A 25166-nucleotide genomic window follows, 5' to 3' on the forward strand; every position below is an offset into this window, starting at 1 on the left:
TATTAAACTGAAATAGAGTAAGATGCTAATGTAAATGTTGTCCTCTGATTTTATGTGACTGTAGTTTTTAACTACTTCTCTCTCAAGCTGATTACTGAGACTTGCACTTCAGGAAGGACCAATGCAAAGTGCCCAGTCTGGGGAGAAAGTCTCCTTTCCAGTTGGGAAACAGGTTGGGAGTGCCTGGCTGGACAGCATTTGTGCAGGCAAAGCTCTCGAGGACCCTGGTGGGCAGTGAACTGATTGTGAGCCTGCAGTGCCCGTGGCCAGTGAACTGATGAGAGCCAAGGGCATCCTGGGCTGTGCCAGCAGGAACACAGTTTAAAGGAAGGGATTACCTCCCTCTAATCAGCACCTGTTAATCTGCAGCTATACTGCTGCCCATTTTGGGCCCCCAGTAAAAAGATGAAATGCCTGTGATGCCAGGGGGGTTAAGGGAGCTGGGCCTGATCAGATGGGAAAGAGATAGTTGCAGGGGGACCCCACAACAGCCTCCGGTGCCTATGGGAATGATATCAAGGGGATATCCAGGCTCTGGGTGGTGGAAAGACTTAAGACACTGATCATAAATGAAATAACTGCATACCAGGTCAGTCTGCACACAAGGGAACATTTTTTCACCATGAAGACAGCCAAGCAAAAGAGCAGATCCAGGCTCCGTCTCCTAGCAGAGAGTTTTCAATAGCTGACTGAATACTGAAATAGCAACAGACAACATTGATTCAACCAACATTGATTTGATCCCACAGCTAATGCTGATTGAAGCAGGAAGTTGGACTAGACACCTTGAAGTCTCCTCCAACCCAAATTTTCCTATGATCCTGTGAACATCAACTAATGTTGCACCACAGTAAACTACAAACTGTATCAGACAGTTATACATAGATAACTGAATGAAAAAAAAATATTACAGGATTAAAAGAAGTTACAACTTCATTTTCACTGTTACCAACATATATAAACAATACCTTGTAGAATCAATAAATTACAAACAGATTATGAAAAAATTCCAAACTAAGTTTACAAAAACATTCTGAGACAGTCCACTTCAAAATCCCACCCATTGCTGCCATTTAGCAGGCATGCAAAACTCTTCAGGGAATGGAACAGTCAATGAAGCAGCAGTAGAATAAAAATTTATTTTCTTTGTCTCATAATTTTTCTATTTTCATAAAACAGGACACTCTACCACAAAATTCTTTTTAAAACAGAGACAGGCATGAAAGTCAGTCATACAGAAAACTACGAATGTGGCAGAACAACAAATTATAAAATCATAAACTTATTAGGATATTAATAAATCAGCATTGGTAATTCAACCATATAAATATATAATTTAACTGTGTGTGTTTATATATACATTTGTTTTTATAAGGCTGAACAATTTGCATTTGCAGAACAATAGCATTTTGCCAACATCTAAAGTACATGTATTTACAGAAAAAGAGATGTGCAAGACAAAATAAATATCCTTGAACTGTTCATTTTAAAACTCTAAGGGTAAATCATGTAAAACACTCCAGAGAACAATGACAGGTCAGACCAAATTACTTTCCGTGTTCCCTATTTAAGTCTATGAGATGTTATGCTCAGCACAACAGACCTTGAGATTGTTCTTTTGAGACATCCAATAGTCTACACTCAGCAAAGAGCACTTTCTCAGGATTTGGTATTCTTCTCTGGAGGCCAGACAGGTAAAACTTGGACATGGTCAAACCTACTTAACAGGCAGGTTTCTTGTGACCTGGTTGCAAATCCTCCAGGGACTATCTCAGTCATCCTGGTAATTTCAAAACTAAAGACAGCGGTGTTTACTCAAATTACATCTAATAGTCATTGGATAAAAGCAGAAATTGTCCAAAGAGCAGGAATTTAAACTTAGGATTTCCTACCCTAAAACATATAAGGTATCACAAATGGAGTTTACTTTTCAGGTTAAGACACCTGAATGCATGTTTGTGGTGGCGAGTTACAGACCTAAGCTCAGGTTATCATCACTGCTCGGTTGTCTAAGAAGACACTTTCAAGTGACAGGGCCACTAAAGATGCTTCAGGGTATCAGAGGCATCTACATGAAAAGAGGAAATGTGACACAAGACTTAGAGAAGATCTGCAGTCCTTTGGGGTAGCAGCTGGATACCCAGACCAAAACACTTGGTTTCATAGATTAGATATCTCAACCACACAGAGACATCTCAGTGTACAAGTCTACCTTTGTGCATTTTCATCTTGAGGCAAGTCCCCTCTTCGTGAAAAATCTCCAAGAAACAAGAGACAACAATCTAGTAAGTATTCTGATCACAGGGGTTATTGCCCACACCAAAGCTGAGGTGTTCATTAATGTGGTTCACTGCCCTATTTAATTCTGCACTAAGCAGATAAGGAGAGCCCAGCTGACCAGTTAACAGCCCTTTTGCAGAGGCGAGTGTGTGCCTAGATTTCTGCAATGGCATTGCAAGGGGAACTCTCACTCTGCCTCAACACTTTCAAAGCGGCGTGACAGTTCCAAATCCCTGTCAGAGCATAAATGCCATGTAGTTTTGCCATCTCTGGATACAAAACCTTGTCTTTCTGTATGCTGTGAAAAAAACATATTTCAAAAATCATGTCTCAAGTGAGCAGTTACTTCAAAATTCACCAAGGATGAACATATTTCCCAAAATATCCATTGCTTTTTCAGTGGCCTAGAGACCTTACTGGTGAGAAAGTGCTAGAAGAAGAAAATGTGTCCCTTTCTGCCTGAATTGCTTTACTAACAACAAAAACACTTTTTGCCAATCAATGAGCAAATATGGTATGCAATCTAGGGCTGAAACTTTTCTTTCAAATATCAGGCTTGAACCAATACACATTTTGCCATCATAAAGGATGACAAAATCGTTCTGCATTTTGTGTCTTTTAGTTACTTACTATATTTGAATGAAGCTTTTTTGAAAAAATTAAAATAAGAATTATTATATCAATTAGATAATTGTTCATTTTGTTTATTCCTTTCCTTTCTCTTCTTGCAATCATGCTTTCAGTGCTGTTGAGGGAGAAGGAAGAATTGATCCTCCACCAGAATAAAACAAACAAGCAAAGCAGCAACAAAAAGGGCACAGTTCCTGAGTGGCTACCAAACTTACACACTGACTTATATTTTCTTTAGTTTGACTAAAACGATCTGATTTTCTCATGTGACTAGTCAGAAATGCTTGTTTTGCAAATCAAGCATTTCTGTTGGAAGAAAGTCAGCTAGAAGAAAGTTTAAACAAGCATTACCATACAACATATCAAATAGCAAGTTTAAGAAACAGAACAGAGGCCAGTGTCTTAACTAAGAAACACTCTCTGGGGAGCCAATTCACCATCAAAGCCACACTTTTTAAATCCCAATGTATTTTACATATCTATAAAGCAGAGGTTTATTACAAAATAAATGCATTCAAATTAACAAGATACTGGTGTTTCAGAGAATTTTCCTGACAAGTTCAAGGGGAAGGACAAGGACTAATGTTCAAACTGTTTTGCCTTTATAGTGAATATACACTTCTAGGAGACATAATAAAACTAAAATCTTGTTTATCTAACAGAAAAAAAGAGCAATTCATTATAATGGTTATCCTTTAGATTTATCAAAGACTATGGTTCAGTTAAGATATTGCTGAGCTCACACTTTGAAGATCTTTTAAGACAATTTCTGTTAAAATATGTTACTTTAATTATTACTATGAATATAATATCACACAGAAAAAAAATCATTGAATATCAGATAATATGTAAATATACCAAAGGGGATTTTAGCAATATTCATTAATTTTGAAGAGAAAGGTTTAAAATAACTATTAAATGAGTTGCACTTCTTTGGATTAGATGTCTGAAATCATTACTCAACTCAGAATGAATTAGGCCTATTGTACCTAAACCTGTGCATACAAAGTAAAGCCAAGCAGTATACAATGAATGTAAGAAATTTGTGAAACTGAGCATCAGATTTTATTTTACTCAAGTAATGACTCGTTTGATTATTAGTAACAAAGTCTGTCCTGTAAGATTTTTTACTGATAAGTTACCAAGTTTAAAATAAACTTTTTTATTTCAATCAACCAGACACTGTCTCTAAATCATAGAGAAGCTACACAACTCTTAAAGGAGAGGCATTAGTCTCCTAGCTTGGAAGCTCTACACACATATTATGACTGTACTTTAAAATTCATAGTGTTTATTTTAAACAACACCTGAAACAACTTTCTTTGTTCTATTTTCACGGTGTGGACAAACACCAACACACTGTTTTCTATTACAAGAAACAGCATTTATTGAAAATGGCACCTGGATTATTACATTTTTTTCTATATTCAGAATTGGAAATAAATCGCATTATCTCTGAAACTGCTGTATAGAGTAGTAGTTTAAAGTAAATGTTTTTCAATAAGAACAATATCACTGTCTGGCTCGAAAATTTTCCAATGCAATCCCACAAGAAATGCATGGTTAAAAAGTAGGCTGCTTGTTTTAATCAATTTGCATTTGACCTGAGTTCAAAAGAACACTCACTCTCCACAAATATAAAGAAAACAAAGGGAATTCATCTGAGAGATGAAGAATAACTTGATCAAGGTTCTTCAAAAATTTGATTTTTTCTTCTCCTCCATAGTCCGAGCTTGAAATGTTATTTTCTTCTGTCTCATTTTGAAGAAGTTGTTCCAGAATCATGCACAAAAGAAAAATATTCTCATACTGAGTGATGTCATACACAGACTGGACCTGGGAATCAAGAACAATCAGTACATAAGTAGAGTGTGGAAACATTTCTGCAGCCTAATATCTCAGATGACAGTTTAAGGAATACTGTTAAAATCTGCAGTGTTATTTATATAATCAGTACACCTATAGATTCAGTATGATTACTTCTAAAAAATGCTTTCCTTTTTGTGTTAACAGCCAAACAACTAAGACTGCATGACACTACCAAACAAAAAGTCAACACAACCTCCTCTTCATGAGAGAATTTGCTTTACCTAATTATCCACATACCATAGTGATGTACAGAAAAACAACTACAATAACAGCTTTGTTTGTTTTGGGGGTATAATTAGAATTAGTGGATTTCAGAGAAAGAAAATAACAAGCAAAACATTTTTTTTTTTTACTCCTAAATATAGACACTCATCTATTCAAGTGACACCTCCAAAAAAAATTAAAAGTCCAAACTCTCAATAGAAAATGCACAAGCCAGTTCTGAGCAGCTTAAAGTGGAATATTCAGATTGTCAAATAAGCTGGAACAAGAACACTGACCAAAATAAAAATTTTTTAGAACTCTTACAGCTTCATCCAATATAAATTTACCTGTCGTGTATCTAGAAACTGGAATTTTACACAGAAGCTTTCTGTACATAGGAAATAACTCATAAGATACAAACTTAAACCTTGAAGAACTGTCTCTCTGGAATGAAATTTTGTGTCCTTAACAGCAAAATCTACCAATAATATGAGGTGACCTTGTTCTGAAAAAGGCTGCAACTACAGTAAGTAGATTATCAGAACTGAAAGGCAAAATCATAGCTGCTAGAAAATTAATTATATATTTTAGAAAATGGACCAATAGCTCTAGCAAATCTAAAGAACTGTTTAGACCTGTGCTACAAAGCCAGATGGGTCACGACTTCAACATGGGTCTATGAAAACACATAAAATCATTTTCCTCAGTCTAGATTACATACTTTCCAAAGTAAGACTCTCCAAAATGTGAAATCTATTATACAGTCATTAGTTTCACAAAAAATGTTACTGGTTTTTGATTCCACTAGAATCTAAGAAAAAAATGGCACCTCACCTTCTCCAGGTAAAACTGAGGAAGTCGTTAGCTCAGAGATTGCTCATTTTGCTTTCTGAGATAGCAGTTATTAAACCTAAAATCTGTGTTTCAGCACTCTGGGGTAATGGCTTTCAGGTAGCCTCCCACCTCAAAGACAAAATTAAAACACCACAGCCATCCTGTTGCAAAGCCTTAATGTGGCAAAATAATTTTGCTGAGTTTTCTAGAAACCTTGAAATATAGGTTCATTACCAAAACATATCATCCCTAGCCTTGCATACTCCTCTACTGTCTCTCTGGACCCTGGTAAGAAAAATGTACAGTACAGAAGCTGCTGCTAAGAATTCAGTATTGACATTCTTATCAGAACAGACAGCAGAAATTGAAAAAGTATTACATTTTTAAATAAAAATATATTAAGTATTTGCATATTTCTAAAGTTCAGTTCTGCCTATCAAACTGCCTAATTTGGGAAAACCTCCTTCCAAATCAAAGGTAATATGACAGTCGGTTTCTTCAAATATCAAACATCCAACTCTAGGACAATCATGACTTTACACTGATTGTTTTGACTGTTAACTAATAGTGAGGAGCTAAATATATTTACTTTGCTTAGACTAAACTACAGCTTTCAAAGCTATGAAAGTAGGCGCTATTAATGATTTACCGAATTTCTAGGAAATAGATGATTCTGAAGACCTACAAAGTCAGCTCCTAAGACTTTCAGAGTAGGGGTCATCTGACCAAACACAGGCATCAACAAGCTGAGATAGTTACCCCTTGTTCCTGTTTCAGCTGATGGAGGGAAGCAAGGGGGGGCCCACAGTTGTTTGAAGGTAGATGTCTATTGCCATTTCACACGCCCCAGAGTAGCAGCTGTAAGCCAGGAGGAGTACCTTAGGTATGCTACTAGATGCCTGAGTTTTTGCAACTGAATAGTTCCCAGGGTCCTTCAGCATGTAATTCATCCCACTCCACACTAGAACCACAGATATACCATGTCCTGGAAGTCTTGACAGTGATAAAGTGTGACAGCACCCAGAAAAAAATGACTGTGTAGAAACATAAATGGAAGTTCTATGCTCTTAGTTCCTATAATTTGGAAATTAGATGTACAACACTACAAGCAAAAATTCTTTGTTTGACTATCAAGTGTTGGCTTTGAAAATTCACTCCTTTTACATGAGTAATCAATATAAAATGTTTTAGAAAGGCAAATTATGTCACTTCACTTACTCCCATAACCACAGGCTCTTTCAAGCAGTTAAGCAATTGTGTTATTTTCAGTGGGTTTTAAAAGGTGCAACTAATTGCAGCTTAGTAAACTATCTGATTATGGATAATAGAATCCACAAGTTAACTAAGTAGCTTCCTCTACAAATACTACTGCATTAAAGGAAAATTGCTTTAATCACACAAAACTGACATTGAAGAAGAGAAAGGGTAACTATAATGGCAGGGAGAAAGTATTTTTTTGAGGTAATTATTTTTCTGGAGACAAATGCACTTTGAAATATTGCATTATATAACTAAGAGGAAAAAATATCAGCCTATAACATTTTCCGGCTCAAGGCTTTTTATTAACGTTTCCAATCCATTTAATAATCTGAACAAAATGTGTCTCTATTTCTTTTGTTAGATGTCTTCTTTAGCACTGATTGATGCAACTACTACCAATACAAATTTATTCTGCATAATTGGTAAAGGGATACCTTTGCTGTTCCCTAATGGTGCAGAGTCAGATAACAGACCTATTGATCTTGCCCACCAACGTTTGTGAGTGGGTAGCTGTACACGTATGTGTATACACCAGAAAGTTCAGAGGGTGTATCTACAATGCAAGTCTCATATATGCTGCTATTCCAAAATATATTAATACTAATTTTAAGTAACTACTCATCCAGTCTAGGTCAGAGGTTAATGGCAATATCTTTCAAGAATCACTGAATTGTTTTCTCAAGTCAATACATTCTCATTTTATGAATAAGGAAAATTAATTCTCACAGGGAATTCTGTTCTTGACCCTTCAGTTTTCCTTTGAGAAATCCCTATCCAGGTTACTTATTGCTGTATTCAAGTACTAAATACAAGAGAAATATTTTTCAGAGTACAGTTAAGAATAGTAGGCATTTGGATAGTAGGCATTTTATTTCAAAACAAGACAGAAATCTTCTTAAGTGGATGTTCTGCAAACATGTAAATAACCTCTGATCATTAAAATTTACAAACCCAACATTATCTACAGCATACAAAATCACAGTATGATAAAGAGATTACCTGTAATTGTTGTTTAGTGTTTAAATAACATAATAAAGAACATATAATAACATAAATATATCTGTATGAATTTAATATAATACAATAACATATTATATGTATTATAATACATTATATAAAATTATATATAATAATAACATAAATATCTCTAAAATATTTAAGACAGGTATGCATGAAAGTCTTTACTAGAAATCTTTTTATTCTGTTTCCAGTACTACTGTGTTAAGATAAAGGGTAATTACAAATTGTCATGATGCAGGGTTCAGTTTTTACCTGATTAGCATGTCTCTAGGAGCTTTTTGTTTTATGATTTGAAATGCCTATTTCCTGAACCCTTCCAGTAATCATAATCCTCATAACCATGTCAATTATTCACATGCCAAATAAATTCAAACCAATATATGAACTTTTTCAGTGTCCCAAGCAAAATTTATATCATGTGAAATTCCTTATTTAAATTCATACTCCCACAGCCCAAATTTTCAAAATATTTTCATCTTTTATTCCATAGGTTTTGAAGTTCTATTTCTGTCTTTACTCATGCTGAGTATCACTTTATTCTCAAGTAGACACCTAAGTTTCAACTATTCTGCTTGTAAATCAAGATCAAATGTGACTGCAGAAAGGGCCAAGGAATTGCCAACATTTGTAAGAGTTAAATTCCAGAGGAGAGACCATCAGCTAAACTCTTAGAACAATTTAATCTACAGCATGTGCAGTCACTAGTCCTGAGTAAGATAGTGCTAACAACACTTTACAAGTCCTGGACAGTCTCATGCTAGAGAGGTTTCAGAAGAAAAAGTAAGAATCTTGCAAAAATAGAATCTGTCCAGACATAATTATTTGGCATACCCTGGAAAATACTTTTGACAGAATTTAAAATGTTTATTCTCTTTGCTATCTCCCAAGGGGAAGATACTTATATCCCTGAGGCATCTATGCATTGTGCCTCTTCCACATATCACTTAGCAGGGTCATCTGTTATTAGCCCTTAGTGCAACAGACTGAATTACAAGAAATTCCCAAGACATCTTAAGCAATATTATTCTTATCTAGTAAACGAATTTCCACAACATACTGTAAAAAATTAAAAGAGACAGCAGCAGAGCACTGACGTTTCCATTTTGGAGTAAGAATCACAACTGCTTCACAAGCAACATAACAAAGAGACAGAAAGCTTTAAAACCAAATTTTAATCCCCTTTATCCAATTAAAGAAAGCTAAAATATAAGTCACAAAGCTATCTCATTCAGAAAGAACAGCCAAAAAGTATAAATCTGTGAACCTTCTTAGGATAATGGGAACTTATAAACCCATTTTATTCCAATCTACAAGGCATATACTTCAAATCTGACTTCTCACATATGTTTTTTTGAAATTTATTCTAAAATTATAAACATTAATTCTTCACAAATTGAAGCATGTGGAATATGTTGGTTTGACTTTGGTTTTCTATTTTTTTTCAGAAAAGAAACTGAAATAAAGATTGTGAATATATCTTGTTATTGTGTGGGTTCTTCCAAATCAAATGGGGTATTTAAGAATATTTCTAACTTGAAAATGAAATTATAGGTCAGAGTATCCCCTATAAAGTCTCTATCACGAGAAGCAATGAACAAAACAATCTAATAAAATTTCTCAGTTACGAACTTCAGTATTAGAGAAAGGGCTTTTTTTTTGGTTTGTTGTTTTGGAGGACTTGCCTACTTACAAGTGTAAGAGTACTACATGAAATAACCATATTTGAAATAATAGACCATGTGAAATTATGTTCTGTCCTGAGAGAAGCGTTCTTAAGTACAGCAAGGCCAGTGCTTGAAGCAGGTCTTGAAAAGAATCATATATATAACATTTTTAAAGGTAATAGGACATTAAGGTAATAAGATTAAGTTTTGAATAATAGAAATAAAAATTTCTCCATTAATTAAAATCACATCAGAAAGCAATGGATTGCTGAAAAATACAGCTACATTAGTTTCAAAAGATTTGATAGTTTACCTATTTTAGAAAATGCACAAGAAGCTCTGAAAAGAAATAGAAATCATTTTGCTTTAGTGACTCTAGCACTGGGCAGGCAACCCTGGCAGTAATGCAAGTACATTTATTTGTACTGAATCATAATTCATTAATTTTTGAAAAGAAGTTTTTCAACATGTTTTTCATCTCATAAGGCTTTCTTTCCCAAAAGCATGATAACTTTGCCTCACATAGAGCCTGACTTCCTAAAATTATCTCTTCCAATGCTAGGGATGAAAGAATCAACTGAACCTAGCAAGTCACAGATGGTTGGTCCAAGAGCAAGCAAAGGCAGAAGGCTGTCACAGAACATGCCCCTAACTTGCCACAGGACACTGCGAAAGCTGAAAGCTTGTATGGGGTGAAAGAAAAGTAAACAGTTGTACAACAGTGAAATCCACAGATACACATAATAAATCACTCAATCAATCAATCCATCACTCTTCACCTGGAATAGCACAAATAGATGGATACTGGGAGAATGTTCTTGAAAACGTCTCCAAACTCCTCTGAACATTTACTGTAAGCACTGTCAGAGGCAGAATGGCCATTTCCACGTTTTTCTATCTCTCAGTTTAATGGTAAGCTACTTCACTTTTTTAGTTTGCAGCTCTGAAAGCTTACAACCAGTGGCTCTACATGTATCCCCCTTCATTTTCAATGAGATCAATCCTTGCTCCAAAGTCAGAGACAGAATCCACCACTCCAGGTTCAAAATCGTAAAGGAAAACAGCCCAAACATAAGCAAACCTAGGTGGTTTCCGACTAACTGAGAACAAATGTGTGTTTGATGCTTGTAGTTATCTGCTGCAGAAGAAAACATAAAATCCAGGAAAAAAAAAAAAAACAAGACAAAACAAAACACTTAAAGAGCAAGAGGAGTCATTCTAGGCATTGCCCTGTGTGAGGAAAAAGACAAACCTTGGAACCCAAGCTTAATGTTTGGAAGAAAAAGGAGTTGACATCTGCTTTCTGAATCTCTTTCATATAAGCAATCTAAGCCTCTGTATAATTTGAATATATAAAAAATGATACTGCTAAAGAAGACAGGTTTCCTTCTCATTATGCAGTTATTTTTCATCTTCCATAATTAGAGGCTTAATATTCTATAACTGTTCAAGGCAATATTTAACTTAATATTAAACCAAACTTAGATGTAGGAAGAAGTGTTTTAGCTACCTATTTATCTTTCCTCTTGTTTTAGAAAAAATCCTGGATTTATTGTATAGATAAAAACTCTTTAGGAAAGTGTTTATATTTCACATATATGTTTTCCCAAACCATTCTCCTAAAATGGATTAATAGATATAATAGATATATACTGAAATATAGATATAACTGAAACAAGACAACAATGTTTTTTCAGTGATTCTACCATCTGCCTTAAATATCTGCCATATTCCACTACAATTATGTCAACAAATCACATAACAATCTCTGAATTTTCAAAGAATGCCATGAGAGTCTTCCAAACTTTAACTGTAAACTCAAGAGACATGGGAGACATGGAAGACTCAAGATATAATTTCATAAACATTTGACAGGGTTGACAAGCAGTGCTATTTTTCTTATTTAATGTGTTTATGTAGAATATGTATGTAGAATAAATCTTGAGTGGTTTAACAACATGAAAATATTGCTTATTCAGCTTAAAGATGTGAGAAATTACAGATTCAACATATTTAATTAAAAATCACATAAAATATAAAATATCATGAAATCATGAGAACACCACAGTATACCTAGAAGTTTGCATACATGCATCAAAACTTAATTTTGGAAGGAATTAGACCTTTTGATGAAAAACATAACAAATTGGAAAATGGAACAGATTGCTATCTACAATCTTTTTAGGCTTTACGGAAACCAGATGGGTATGACTGTAAGCAAATATGGTTTTGCTTTCACATTTTACTTTTCCTTTAATTTTCTGGTAGACTCTTCTGGAAAGATCCAAAAAGAGAAATTGTCTAGACAACTTTACTTTCTAAAATTTGTTTGTTTGTTTCAGCTGCTTTAGCAGCACAGTAGTGTAAAAAGACAGGTTTTTAAGAGCTCCAGAGCAGCAGTTTAGAATGTGTGTGTCATGACGCTGGAATGCAGTGATATGCAGTACAAGATTGCCCTTCTAAAGTTCAGCACACCAGCAGTAAGTCTAAAGACAGTTACACTTCAAAATCCTTTTGAAACTGAAAATCTGTAACTTGTGTGAAAATTGCAGAATCCTGACAGAACACAAAAAAAGCAGAGTAAACTTGAAAGGGATTAAATTCTAAATTGACCATCAGAAGCCAACTAGTTTTTCTAGCTTTGAAGAAGAAAATATAAGAAATGCACAGGAATGATTGTCTACAGGAAAATGCTTATAATTCTAAAATTTATGATATCAGGTGAAACAAATGAAAGAATTATTGAAGAAAGTTCCGTGCTCTGAGTTCTATTATATAGTGAAATTTACTAGGTCATATCAAGTCCAAGGACTTCCTTTTCATAAAACCAGAAGTTAGATGCCCATTTGAAGTTGTGTGGGGAAAGTTGTCTGCTATGCAAGTAAGAGTTTCTACATGGCAAACCTGTGAGCTGGATAATTCTGTAAATAACAGATATGTAGGCTGACAAGGGTATAAATGGCCTTGACTAAAGGAAAATGTCTTCGAGAGTGCAGAGTCCAGCCAAAATTTGGATGTACAACACCACTATTTTCAGCAAGCACAGAATTGTTTATAGCAGGCCTCATTCCTTGTGCTAGAAGGATACTATCAAGAAAGGAATCTGGGAATGGAAGGGCTTAAAATGACCTAGAGGACAGTAAAAGAAAATTCAGGAAGATTTACATGGCTAGAGAAGCATGTGATTTTTCACTCTGGTATAATTTCTTATGTCAAAGCTTAACACAGCTCAGTAAAACTAACAAGAACTGAAAAGTAGTGGGGAACTACAGACTTTTTTATTCTTCACAGAAGCTGTTTGAAGGATAATGTTCTGAGATTGAATTGGATACATTAGAGCTGAATACTCTAGCAAAAATACAGATGATTTTATCAAATGGCTTTGCTAAGACAAATATTTAAGGGAAAAAAAGCTAAAAATGAGCAGAAGAGCACTCTTTTGCAATGAGTCACCCAAAAGGAGGCTATTACAAGCAAACGACAGAAATATTATAGACATTCAAAGCAATTAAATTTGAATCAGAAGCGTTAATTCTGGAAAAAATCACAACCAGAGGAAAAGCAACCCAACTGGAACTCAAAGTACATTCAAAGTCAAAAAGGATCTGAACGAAGCCCACTGAAACAACACTTGACTTGAGAAACCTAGAAGATAGTGTTTTAGGTAAATGACTGAGGTGTCTGGTGGAACTTTTACAGAAAGCTGACATAAATGTACCTGTAGAGGCCCTTATGGGACCCTGATTACAGTTAGGAAGCTAAAGTTTCCAGAAACACACTGTCACTCATGTGAATGTGGTATGACAGCTGCATAAAAGAAATGTCATAGTACTGAAGAAAAAAAAGGAGTTGAAATCCACCTTTCAGCTAAGGCTGTGATTTCCTCTGATGGCCTAAACCAATGATAACACGACATGAATTGCATCTGAAAACCTCTCCTGTTTTCCTTAGCAGTTACAAACTTCTCTGCCATTCCTTTTCGTGCTGTACTCCCATCACCATCCTTTTGGCTTTTCTCTATTTTTTCCATCCCCCATGTCTTGCAAATAAAAGACAAATGTCCCACTGGCATGACCCTGAATCTGGGCCATGTCTCTGATTTTGAAATCTGAACAAAATACAATTTTTTTATAAAATTTGAACTTCCCAAGAACATGGTCCTGGAAGGGACCTTGTGGGAAAAATGGAATAGTGAAAAATAAGCAAATTTTCAACCTAAAGAAAAAGACACAAATCCCTCTACATTCACTACAAAACCATTGATGTTTTGAAGTAGACTGGACTAGCAAAATAATTAGCACTATGTAAAACTCTGCAAGCTGCTTCTTTGGAAAGCTGAGTTTTAAAATGCAATTAGGATATGATATTTACCTGAACAATTTCAAGGCTCAATCGAGTTTCAAGAACATAACAGAACACAGTCCCTAATCCTCACCACCATTAAGACAGCACATGACCTTTTGTGTAAAACAAGAAATAGCATCATCCTACCACAGTTAAGATAATTTACATTTAGTAAAGATTTTCAGAGAGGACTCTGGTCTTTCTGCAGCTGCCAGCACACTTGTCAGGTTTACTGTGCATCAGAATGCAATGTTAGATATAGCATGGTATTTATTTAAAAATTGTCCTGAAAAGATCAGAAAAAATTTAACATTTCAGAGGATGACTACCCTTTCAAAAAGACAGCTAAGCTTCAGTTTGGGGTTTTTTTAATTAAATGATCTGGAACAAGAAATAAAGCATGTCCCTAACTGTGGACCAGATGGAAGAATTCAAAATACCTCTAGTTACTTTATGTACCACATTATTTACAATCAGGTAATAATTACCAGTAGGCAATACATACAAGAATGTAGCAAAGCTTTTTAAGTGCCTTTAGGAATACAATTCTTTCCTCTTTTTAACATAATTGCTTAATTTACTGAACAAGATTTAAATCACTGTGAAAGATAGTAAAAGATCATATTAACAAGTCATACTAAACACACAGGCCACCTAGCACTTCAAAATTATTTCAGATGACTGCAGGAATACATTAACAAAAACATGACAGAAAATCATTAGAGACCGACTCATTTAAAGAGGAGAGAAGAAACAAAATCAAATCCTGTCAGAATTGAGGTACATAGATCATCTTTGGTATGCTGTAACTGACTCCTAGCAAATTTCTAGTTTTTAGAAGGTCTGGACTATCTGGCACAGCAATTGTAGCATTACAAATGAGTGAAAGACATCAGCTGCAGTATAAAGAAACCCTCCTATTTTAGTGCTCAAACTTCTTTTATAAAAAAAAAAAGTCACTATTCTCGTGCTTTTATGCACAGGGAAAACTTCTGGAATAATACAGAAACTTGTAGAGTGAACAAATAAGAAAGAGAATACTTCTTTATTTTTATCGCTCTAAGGTAGCCATGCAATTAATTCCTTCAAGATTCCCTGATGACAGCGAATTAGCCAATAGGGAACTCATGCTCCGACTGTTTCTGCTACTGAATTTAACTCATTTAGATTGAATTAAGGTTCTTCTATGCCATATGGGCACACAGTCATTTATTTAGTAAGGCTTTTAAGCTTTCCAGTCTGAAATGTAAAAATTTCTCATTTGGTTTTGTCCCAGTTCCATCTCTCTTCCTTAATACTTTGTAAAAGTATTTCCTCCCTGGAGAGGGAGGAAATAGGATTATCACCATATAGAATTATAGCTTATTAAATGTTCTTTTTGGTTCTTAATCCTTTGGACAATAAGAATTTAAAGACTTTGACTTTCTTCACCCTAAAGGGTTAATTAGGCTCCTTCCACCTACTGTTTGCTCAGTGAGATCTTAGTCTAATGTTCAGCAAGGTCAACACTAAACCACTACTACTCTGTTACTTTACTTTCCCATGAAACTTTCTCAGCTGCTATATTATCTTTCCAGAATAAAAGATGACCTGTCATTTGTTCCAAACACTTCTGTCGCCAAGTGACACAGGATTTAGCAACAAGAAGGAAATCCATTTTAGGGTTTTTTTTCCAACCCAATTTTTGAACATCTGAGATTGTATCAGAGTTATCAACTCAAACACTCATGTGCAGATGAAGGAACTTAGTATCTTAATTTTAATTCCACTGTCTTTTAGGGAAAAAAAAGGCAAAAATGTTAGCTGAAGAACCTTCTTTCTATTTATAGGACCTTGCACTTGTTTTTAGGATCAGAAGAAAATTTAACCTATTGTGAAAGATCTTAAAGAGCATCATTCATTGAAAGGGGAAAAGTTAACAACAATTCGAGGTGACAATATGAAAAATGAAATGCAACCACTTCTGGCTGTGATAATACAAATGTACACACAAAGATATAGAGTAAATGCAATTCTCAAAATAAGGGATTATAGTCAAAACTGAAAAAAGTAATAAATAATATCAGGAATGTATTAGGCCTCTTGAGTCTATTACAGTGTGACAGTAGGTATCTTATAGAACTTTTCTCAAATTAGGCATCATGTGGGTGATGGTAACACCATTATTTAAGTGGACCCAACTCTGACTGTATGTGTAGGACAGTGAAGAAGAATAGCCCCACTAAGTATGATCCACAGAACTGGATTCCTCTAAAAAGTAACTGTCATTAAGTCAAGGGATCTTAATATGGTTCTAAACTCTTCAGTGAAAAGAAATTCCTCATCTACTCTATCTATTTGAAAGAATGAATTACCTACAGGTAGATGACCATAGGGAAAGGCATTTTTTTTAGGTAAGCACAGAGACTCGAAATTGGAGGTACTCCTTATGAAAACTGTACAACACTTTGCTTGACAAGGCATATCAACACAACCACTGCTGCCTATAACATCCATATGATGAATGAATAAACCTTGGAAGAAAAACTCTTGACATTACAAAAACATTGGTCTGCCCATTGAGGGAGGACAGTTTAGGCAGAACTTTAAATTTGCATAAGTACCTTAATAACTAGCTAGAGAAGGTGATGATGCAAGTCACTGCAACTTCTACCCAATTCCAATGTCATGTTTCTGGTCTTATGCCTAGAACTTAAATTTCATTCCTATTTATATTCCACTTGCTCCCATGCAGCCACAGAAATATCAACAAACCTTCTTCACTCAAATGAAATGAAAAGTAAATTAACCTATGTTGATTTTTTTGGTTTTGGCTGGTCGGGGTTTTTTGTTGGTTTTGTTTTGTTCTCATTTAATTTATCTATTGATTACACAGGTTGAAACTGAGATTTTTATGACTGTGCCAGATTTAAAATAGCCTTGCAAACAGAGAGATATTCTGGCCAACATCTGGTGAAAAAGGAAGTATTCTAGGCATGGATGTACAGTGATCTTATGATCAAATCAGAATGAATGGCAGACTGGAAGACCTCAGGGATCAACCTGGGAAATAATAACATGCAGGCTCATCCCAAAAGCATATAGAGTAAACAAGTGCTGAACAGTACAATACCCCTCATGACTTTCATGAGGATGACAACTAATTTTCTAGAAGGATTTGTGTTGTGTCTCCTATGCTCTCACTTAGTAAACAGCTGAAAAAAGGAAGGAGGCAGAATCCCATGTTTGTGGGAAGTCAGAGCTCACAAAAGGAAGTCAGTTTTGTTATCAAGAGCAGCATAACAAGTCTGAAGACATGGGAGCTTCAAAACACTACCAAATCCCCAAGCCAGCTGGTCTAGCCTGAGGTTGTCTGAAAGAATTCAAGCAATTCCAAAGGCAGCTCTTCTGATATACCATGACCTTTAAATAGTAATAATGAAGTGATGCCAGTTTATGCATCTACTGCTGGTGTTGAAACATGAAACTGAAGACCTCCTTCTGGATAAAGTCAGTGCCTTTTGCTGCCTTTCTTTGCCTTCATTGGACGTGAATGACAGAGTTGCTACTAACAGCAGAAATTGTGCAAAGCTTCACAAATTTTTTTCCTTAACACTGAAAAAAGGTAGTAGAGCCTGAAAAGTCAGCTTTCTGCCTTCACTCATGAGTTGGAAATCATCATTGTTTGGGACAAGCATCGTTCATTTCACAGCTCTGTTTGAGCATTAAGTTCATACTGCCTGACTTAAGACATTGCCTTTTTGTCAAGCAAAAGTGCAAAACAGCAAAAAAGGTAAACTATATTTGGTGATTAGCAGGACTGTAAGAACTGGGAGATTCAGACAGTCAATAGAACATTCTTAAACCAATGTTTTCTCATCACATTTGTACCAAAAAAACCCCCAAACTTAACAGATCAGATGGGTAATCCACATACACTGCTTCTTTCAAAGGTGGGAGACTATCGTGATGATGGAAATTATCTGATCACCCCATCCTTGCCAACGGGTACCCCATTCTCCCTCTGAAAAATCAAAACCATTTTGGAAACATGAAGAAGCACCAATTAATTTTTTTTCCAAAAAAAATTCCAGTTTTTTAACTCTTTAGTTAATTTAGGACTCCTTTTCTAAAATGCAGCATCCTCTAACAGTTTCTGAGAACAACATATACGTTAGAATCTCAGTACTTCCAGAATTTATTCTTCTAATTCAGCCTTTAGGATCCATTAGATGTGGATCCTCAGAGAAGCAGAAAGTATTGGCTGAAAATTCTGCCTCAGAGAGAAGCACATCTGCAGTGATATCAACAGCCAAAAGATGGCTTTTATCAACAGATAAGAGGTGAATTAGGAAGAAAGATTACATAGAATTAGCTCATATGACAAGAATTTTTATGGAATATTCACAAAGAAAATGTAGCTAGAATGTTCTTGTGCAGGATCTGAAGATCAGGAAAGAAAATATACTAGATATTATCTTTGAACAAAGGTGTCTCTTTCTCAGATGCAAGGATTTTTCTTACCTTCAAATTTCAATTTAGTTCTTGCACAATGATAAAGGGCAGGAAAAAATACTCAGTTTCTCTTCTTTATATGATACACTGGTTTATATACTGCTGTTGGAACTCTCACTTGTTTGCTCTTTAAGTCATAATCTTTTGTTCTCTCAGAATCAAGGATTTTACAATTCTCTAAATATGTTGTCTTTATCCAAAACTCTCTCTAGTCTGTTATATAGTTTCTGAGAAGACATTATTATATGACCAATTCTGCTGCCACTCATCATTTATATCTTTACTTGTTTCTCTTACAACCTTAATAAATATTGCAGAACAGTTGCTCTGCATTGTAACAATAGCTATAACCCTATTTTCTGTACTCAGTTAATGACATTAAATAACTAACTCATGAGGATTATACAAAATAATTCATTACATTAATGAATAAAAATTACAGTAACCACAATCTTCAAAATTTAAATTTACAATAGCTAGCACCACCTTGCTACCTTAATTGATTTAAGAATAATGACAAAATACTTGGAGTGGTTTTTAATTTGCTGCTGTTGCATGCAGTATGATTTGTCTTAGGATTTAAAACCGTGCTTAATTGCATAATAAGTGATGGCAATATGTGCAACAAGTTTTTATTAATATCACTGCCTGCCATACTTCATATTGAAAACAATCTACATTGGCTCACCTATAAATTGAACTTGCAACTCAGGCCTACTTCACACTAAGTAGCACATTAGTATTCCACACAGACTGTAATTGCCCTTCTACTGCTTTTATAATAGTCATGTTTTGAAATGCTCTCCTTGCATTTATATTAAAAGCATTTGAGAAGACAGTCATTGAGTGGTGGGAATAATTTTGTAGGAACACAGGAACATTTTTTAGATTTATTTTGACTTTGTGCATGTCTGAAAGTATTTCTTTGCTATTTGTTTCTAAAGAGACATTAACTATTTCATGTACAGTGATTACTCCAGTAACTGCAGTATTAACTGCAGAGACAATGAAGCTCAAAATTGTTTTAGAAAGATATATCATGATAGTAACATGATTAGAACATACTGACACAGATGATTAAGAGACATGCAAATTCATAATCTCTTTTAAGAATGAACTCTGGATGTTAACATTTGTTTGAAGGCAAATGAAAGAGGAGAAAATGCAATACAAATACAAATGTATGCTATAAGAAAATTAGCATAACCCAATACTTAAGGATAGTTTTGGTGAGAAACTGTGAGATAGGAAGACTGGGTGTCCTGGTTTAGAATGGTATTCTCCAATTTAGAGCTCCCACTGAAACCATGCTGCCACTTGCCCCCCCTCTACCCCTCCCCTTTGGAGGGCTGGAGAGAGCTGGACACACAAAAGCTAAAGATCACGGGTCGAGATAAGATCAGTTTACTGGAAAATAGCAAGGAGATAAGAAAATGAAGAGTAACAGCAACAATACTAATGACAGAGTGGACAAGAAAGAGGGGAAGATTCACACAAAAGCACCATTACATAACTGCTCCCTCCCCACATCTTGGCTATAGGAAGGAACCCCTTTCTCCTCAGAAGAGACACCCTTCCTCTTGCCCCTGGCAATGATGTGAGCTGGTGATAGAATAGCGTCCTACTTCTGGCCATGTCCCCCTCCTGGCTACTGTAAAAATTAATCCTGTTGTGGCTGGGATCAGGACACTGAGAAAATGTGTCTAACAGGAGACATCCTGTGCTGCTAACCCTTTCATGTTGTCCAAGAGCTGTGGAAGGTGACACAATGACACAAGTGCTTTTCCTGTTTATTCCCAGACTGGTTTTACTGCTCTTATTTATCAAATGTGTATGTTATGTAAGTGGTACGTCAAGTGGTATGGTAAAGAATATAGCAAGCTGTGAAGAACAGCACAATCTGTTAGTGTAAGTCAGCAAGTAGGCTGTACAAATCTATCTCTTTGCAAAAAAGTAATTCTTTGTAAGAAAATGAGAAATCCGGAGCACTTTTATGTACTGATTTCATTTAAAAGGAGATTTAAAAATTTCCTTCCCACTTCCAACTTGAAATGAATGGTTCAGGTGCTTCACTATAGAAACCACTTGGGGTTTGCAAACTGCAATACTGCAGGTGAGATGCACAGAAGAACAAAATTTAAGATGCACCCTTTTCTTTAACTAACAGTGCAACTACCTGTTGGGGTTTTTAAATCAAGACATAAATATGAATATTTACTAAAAATTAAATGAGTAGCAGTTCAGCTTCCAAAAGTAGTAAATCAAAAGTATGAAGTTCTAAAACTAGAAAAATTAACAATCTTAAAGCAAACAATGTAGTGAAATAGTAGGAAAAAATTATTAACAATGCAAAGCTGACCGAGTTGCAAAAAAGATATGAGAAAGACAGCAAAAACTGGCTGAGAGCAAAAAGCCAAACAATGGTGAAATAGTAGGAAAAAATTATTAACAATGCAAAGCTGACCGAGTTGCAAAAAGATTTGAGAAAGACAGCAAAAACTGTCTGAGAGTAAAAAGCCAAACAATGACAGTGACTCACAAGCCCACTTTGAGCAGTGCACCCTAACTAGGAAAGCATATCTACTGCTCAGTCTCAAATATTGTGTACAAGCAGGCCCAGAAATTAAGAACCAGAAACAGCCAGGTGGTAAGAAATCAGTTACTTTTAGAATTTACCATAGACAGACCTTGGTTGTGTATTATGTGTAGCATCTCCTTAAGTTTGTGACATGCGTTACATTTTCTGATTTTACTTGTATGAGACTGCAGAAGGCCGAAATTTTACACAGTCCATAGACTAAAAAAAAAGTAAAAAAAATTCCTTATTTACTTAGAAATCAGTTCTCAAAGGCTTTCTTTTTGCTGTACTACATCTTATAGACATAAGACATAATCTTCCTAATTTGAAATTAATACCCATTCATTGGTAAAGAAGAAAAATTTTACAAGAAACCAAAAAAAAAAAAAAAAAAAAAAAAAAAAAAAAAAAATCCTTATTTACTTAGAAATCAATTCTCAAAGGCTTTCTTTTTGCTGTACTACATCTTATAGACATAAGACATAATCTTCCTAATTTGAAATTAATACCCATTCATTGGTATTTCTACAGCACAACTGCCCTTGAAGGGTTGGAAAGAGTAGGTAAAACCAAACTAAATGAACAAATTCAGATTTTTCCAAAAAAATACTTAAAGTTCTTACAGCAAAGTAATTCTGCTTCTATTAAAAAATAATTCCAGGTTCTTAATTAAATGAAAGAACCATAAAGTATCTGAAGTATAAAATAATGTTTATGAAGTTTTTATATAGCCTGAATTTTAAGTCAAGAAACGACCAAACAGACCACACTGATTGACCTGAAAGTTCCCAGAAAGTGAATTTAATTGTCTTTCAGAAATATACATAACTTTATCTTAAAGTTGACAAACTACAGAAGTCACTGTTTTTCCATGTAAGTTGCTGGTACAACAGCTGAATTTTCCAACAACTAACACTGGAAATGGAAAAGTATGCTCATGTAAAAGTGAATTATTAAAAGAAAATGTGACAGCACTGATAAAACATTAAATAATCTATATGTAAGAAGTAGAATAGGTGGCAATGAATGGAACTGAACGTAAGCTAAATATTGTCATGCAAGTAATTGATGAGAGAAGCGAAAAGGATCATAGAATGTCATTAAGTGCTAGAGTAAAAAACCCTGTCCAACTGAACAACCAAACTAACAAACAAAACAAACAAAACAGAAAAACCAAACCAAACAAAAAAAGCCCCCAAACAAACAACCCCACCAAAAAAAAACCCAAAAGAAAGAACTTTAAAAAATATGAAGAGTAAAAGTAAAACACAGATAAAAAGAAAGATACCCTACTAAATGTAAGTAGGAAAGTAAGTAGTTGTGAAAAAAATCCAAACCAGAAATAGTCCAGAATGGTATCTGCTCTCCAATCCTAAAGTGGAAGAAGAAAATGATATTTCTATTCCATACGATAGTGTGGATGGAACTAAAAAAACTGCAGCAAAAAAAAATCATCTGCAACAAACCAAGACTTCATGAGGAGATGCTCTCAAATTCCTCCCACAGTACCTTTGCAGTATTTCTCACAACGAATATATGTCAAAAACCATATTAATTCCAGATAACTGCTTGGAAGATCTGTTTCAACAGAATAATGCATTTGTCAAAAAGGCAGTGGGGCCTGTTTACTAGGGAATTTCCTTCATTCTATTACACTTATAAATTGACTGGAACACAATTCTGGCTCCATATTAACACTGAATGTTATGAAAATACAAATTTTCTAGTGTAAAAGGTGTTATGTTCAATGCAAACATAGTAGTCCATGGTTTGGACTGCAAATAAAGAATATCAAAGGAAGCAGACCTTTCTTCAACCCCAGAAAGTTCTTGGCACTAACAGATATTTGATTAAATTACAAAAACATATTTTTACTTCTACATAGTTAATTAATTTTAGAATAGCATGAAGAAATGGAAAAATAAAATTTATTATTATGGCTAATCATTTCAAGGACCATAATTATTTCTCAAACAGTTTTGTAAGATACCAATTTATTTTAAGTATCACAGTTCACTGCTTATGCTCCTGGATACAACTGGCAACTAATATAACCCATCTATGTTTTATTTATTAGCTTAGCAGACAAATGTGCACTTACTGAATTTCACATTAATTGCTAATATTTCCCTATAGCAACAAAGCCCTGAAGGCCTTGTTAGAAATATGTCAACTAAAAGTGGAGGTCTGTTTCTGAGTTTGTTTTTTACATGCAAATGCTTTTCCACTTAAGTATTCAGACCTTGGGGGAAAAAAAAACTTTTGCCAATGATAGAAACAATTATGATTGGATAAGAGAATCGTCCATTGCTGCTCCTGCAGACCCTCAATATACCATAAGGGCAAGTAAATCAATATGCCTCAATTTCAACATAATTAAATCCATAAAAAATTCACACACTGTGCTGTCAACTTAGTTTCATAACTACACTGATAGCTACTAAATTTCTGAAATTCTTTGTATTTCACATGATGCATTTGACTGAAAATCCTGTGTCTTTTAAATTCCTACTGGAGAAACAGGTTTCTTAGGAATAAGTTGGTATTTTAGACTCTTGGCTTTAGATTTTTTATTACTTTTTTAAAGTCTTCTTTGGAATGTGGAACTTAGCATAGGGAGGTAATTTACAAGTAAGATATTACTGATCAAATGGCTACAGGCATGTTATCTTTGTCAGTGAAATTACAGAAGCCTGTCTCCTGTTGAGTCAATTGCAATTAAAAAAAATAAAATTGGTACTTTGTGCACAGATTACAACAAAATTTGCCATGTTTATTTTATTCCAATTCCTGTATGTGCAGAAATTCATTGGGAGTCATCACTTCTGCACACATGAACTGCACTCAGTTGCTCACAGAGAACTGAAATCTGCAAATGAATACTGATTAATCTGGAAGAATAAAGTCACACTCTTTCCTAACACTGAACTGCTTATTTGAAGAAATAGCGGTCATGAGGAATGCATCTTTATAGACAATACAAACAGCACAAAATTGAGATATTTTGGCTGGAGAGGTGGTGGTGCTACATGTAGAGTTAAAAGCAATGTTGCATGCTGCTATTCTGACAGAATTTCTCATTCCTGCAACAGTCACAGTGAAGTGTCTAAAGCTGCCAGCAAAGATATTTAAAATGCCCAGCATTGGTTCCTCTGCCTTCACTTTTTAGGCAGGAGAATCAATCAGGAAGCAGATCAGGATGACAAAAGATGTGCCAGGGGGCCAAATCAGCAAATGATCCTTTGGCTCTAGAGGCAGAACTGCTGCTCTCTGGCTTGGCAGCAGCTCTCCTGGGTGCTGTCCCACAAGACTGGAGACTGATGGGTTACCAGGGTCACATGGAAAAGCAGGAGCCCTCCCAGTTACTACCCCTGCCACAGAAAGAACATCTTTGCCATGGCAACTGTGCTATGAACTCTTCTATGTTTAGTATGTCTTGTTTTGGATATATCTTTTTGGGGGTTGGGCTAAAATAAAAAAATTTCTTCCCCGTTCCAACAGTGTTAAGAATCAATAAGACTGGAGCAATCTCAAATACTTTTCTTTCTCTTTTCTTTGTATCCTGGTAGCCCCTCAAAATCTCTACTTAATTTCTTCTTTGAATATCTTACACTGCATTTTAAAACTGTTCAAACAAGAGGAGTAAGAGAAGGAAAATGTGGATGGCATGAAAACAATCATAAAGTAGTACAGATATCTTAACTACTACTTTATTTTCACTTTAAACCACACATTAGTGTTTGATATTGAATACATGTTACTGTAACTGAAGCTTTCTTACAGGAATCACACCAAAAGTGAAGGATACAAAGTTTTAAAATGCAGTTAGAATACTTCAGATTTGCTAAATGTGGTACACTTTGTGAATGAGGAGACAGAGGACAGAATCGTGTTACGGAGCATCAGGCAGAAGAGACAACCAGGGCAGACATCACTGACAAGTACAGGTAGAATTAAGTAAGAGTTTGTTCTATAAACAACAAAAAATG

The 25166-nt window shown here is 35.0% G+C and overlaps 1 protein-coding gene across 2 annotated transcripts in view; it reads right to left on the bottom strand.

The window, feature by feature from the left end:
• Nucleotides 1–1155: 1155 nt before the first annotated feature.
• Nucleotides 1156–25166, bottom strand: part of MEI4 (meiotic double-stranded break formation protein 4) — a 129783-nt gene continuing 105772 nt past the window's right edge. For both annotated transcript variants that reach the window (XM_039728104.1, XM_039728094.1), the window contains one exon: nucleotides 1156–4746. In XM_039728104.1, the coding sequence (XP_039584038.1) occupies nucleotides 4495–4746 (252 nt within the window). In that variant the 3' untranslated portion in view covers nucleotides 1156–4494. The remainder of the gene's footprint in view (nucleotides 4747–25166) is intronic.

Source organism: Passer montanus, unplaced genomic scaffold, assembly GCF_014805655.1.
Source record: "Passer montanus isolate IOZ18808 unplaced genomic scaffold, ASM1480565v1 scaffold11, whole genome shotgun sequence".
Taxonomy (NCBI): domain Eukaryota; kingdom Metazoa; phylum Chordata; class Aves; order Passeriformes; family Passeridae; genus Passer; species Passer montanus.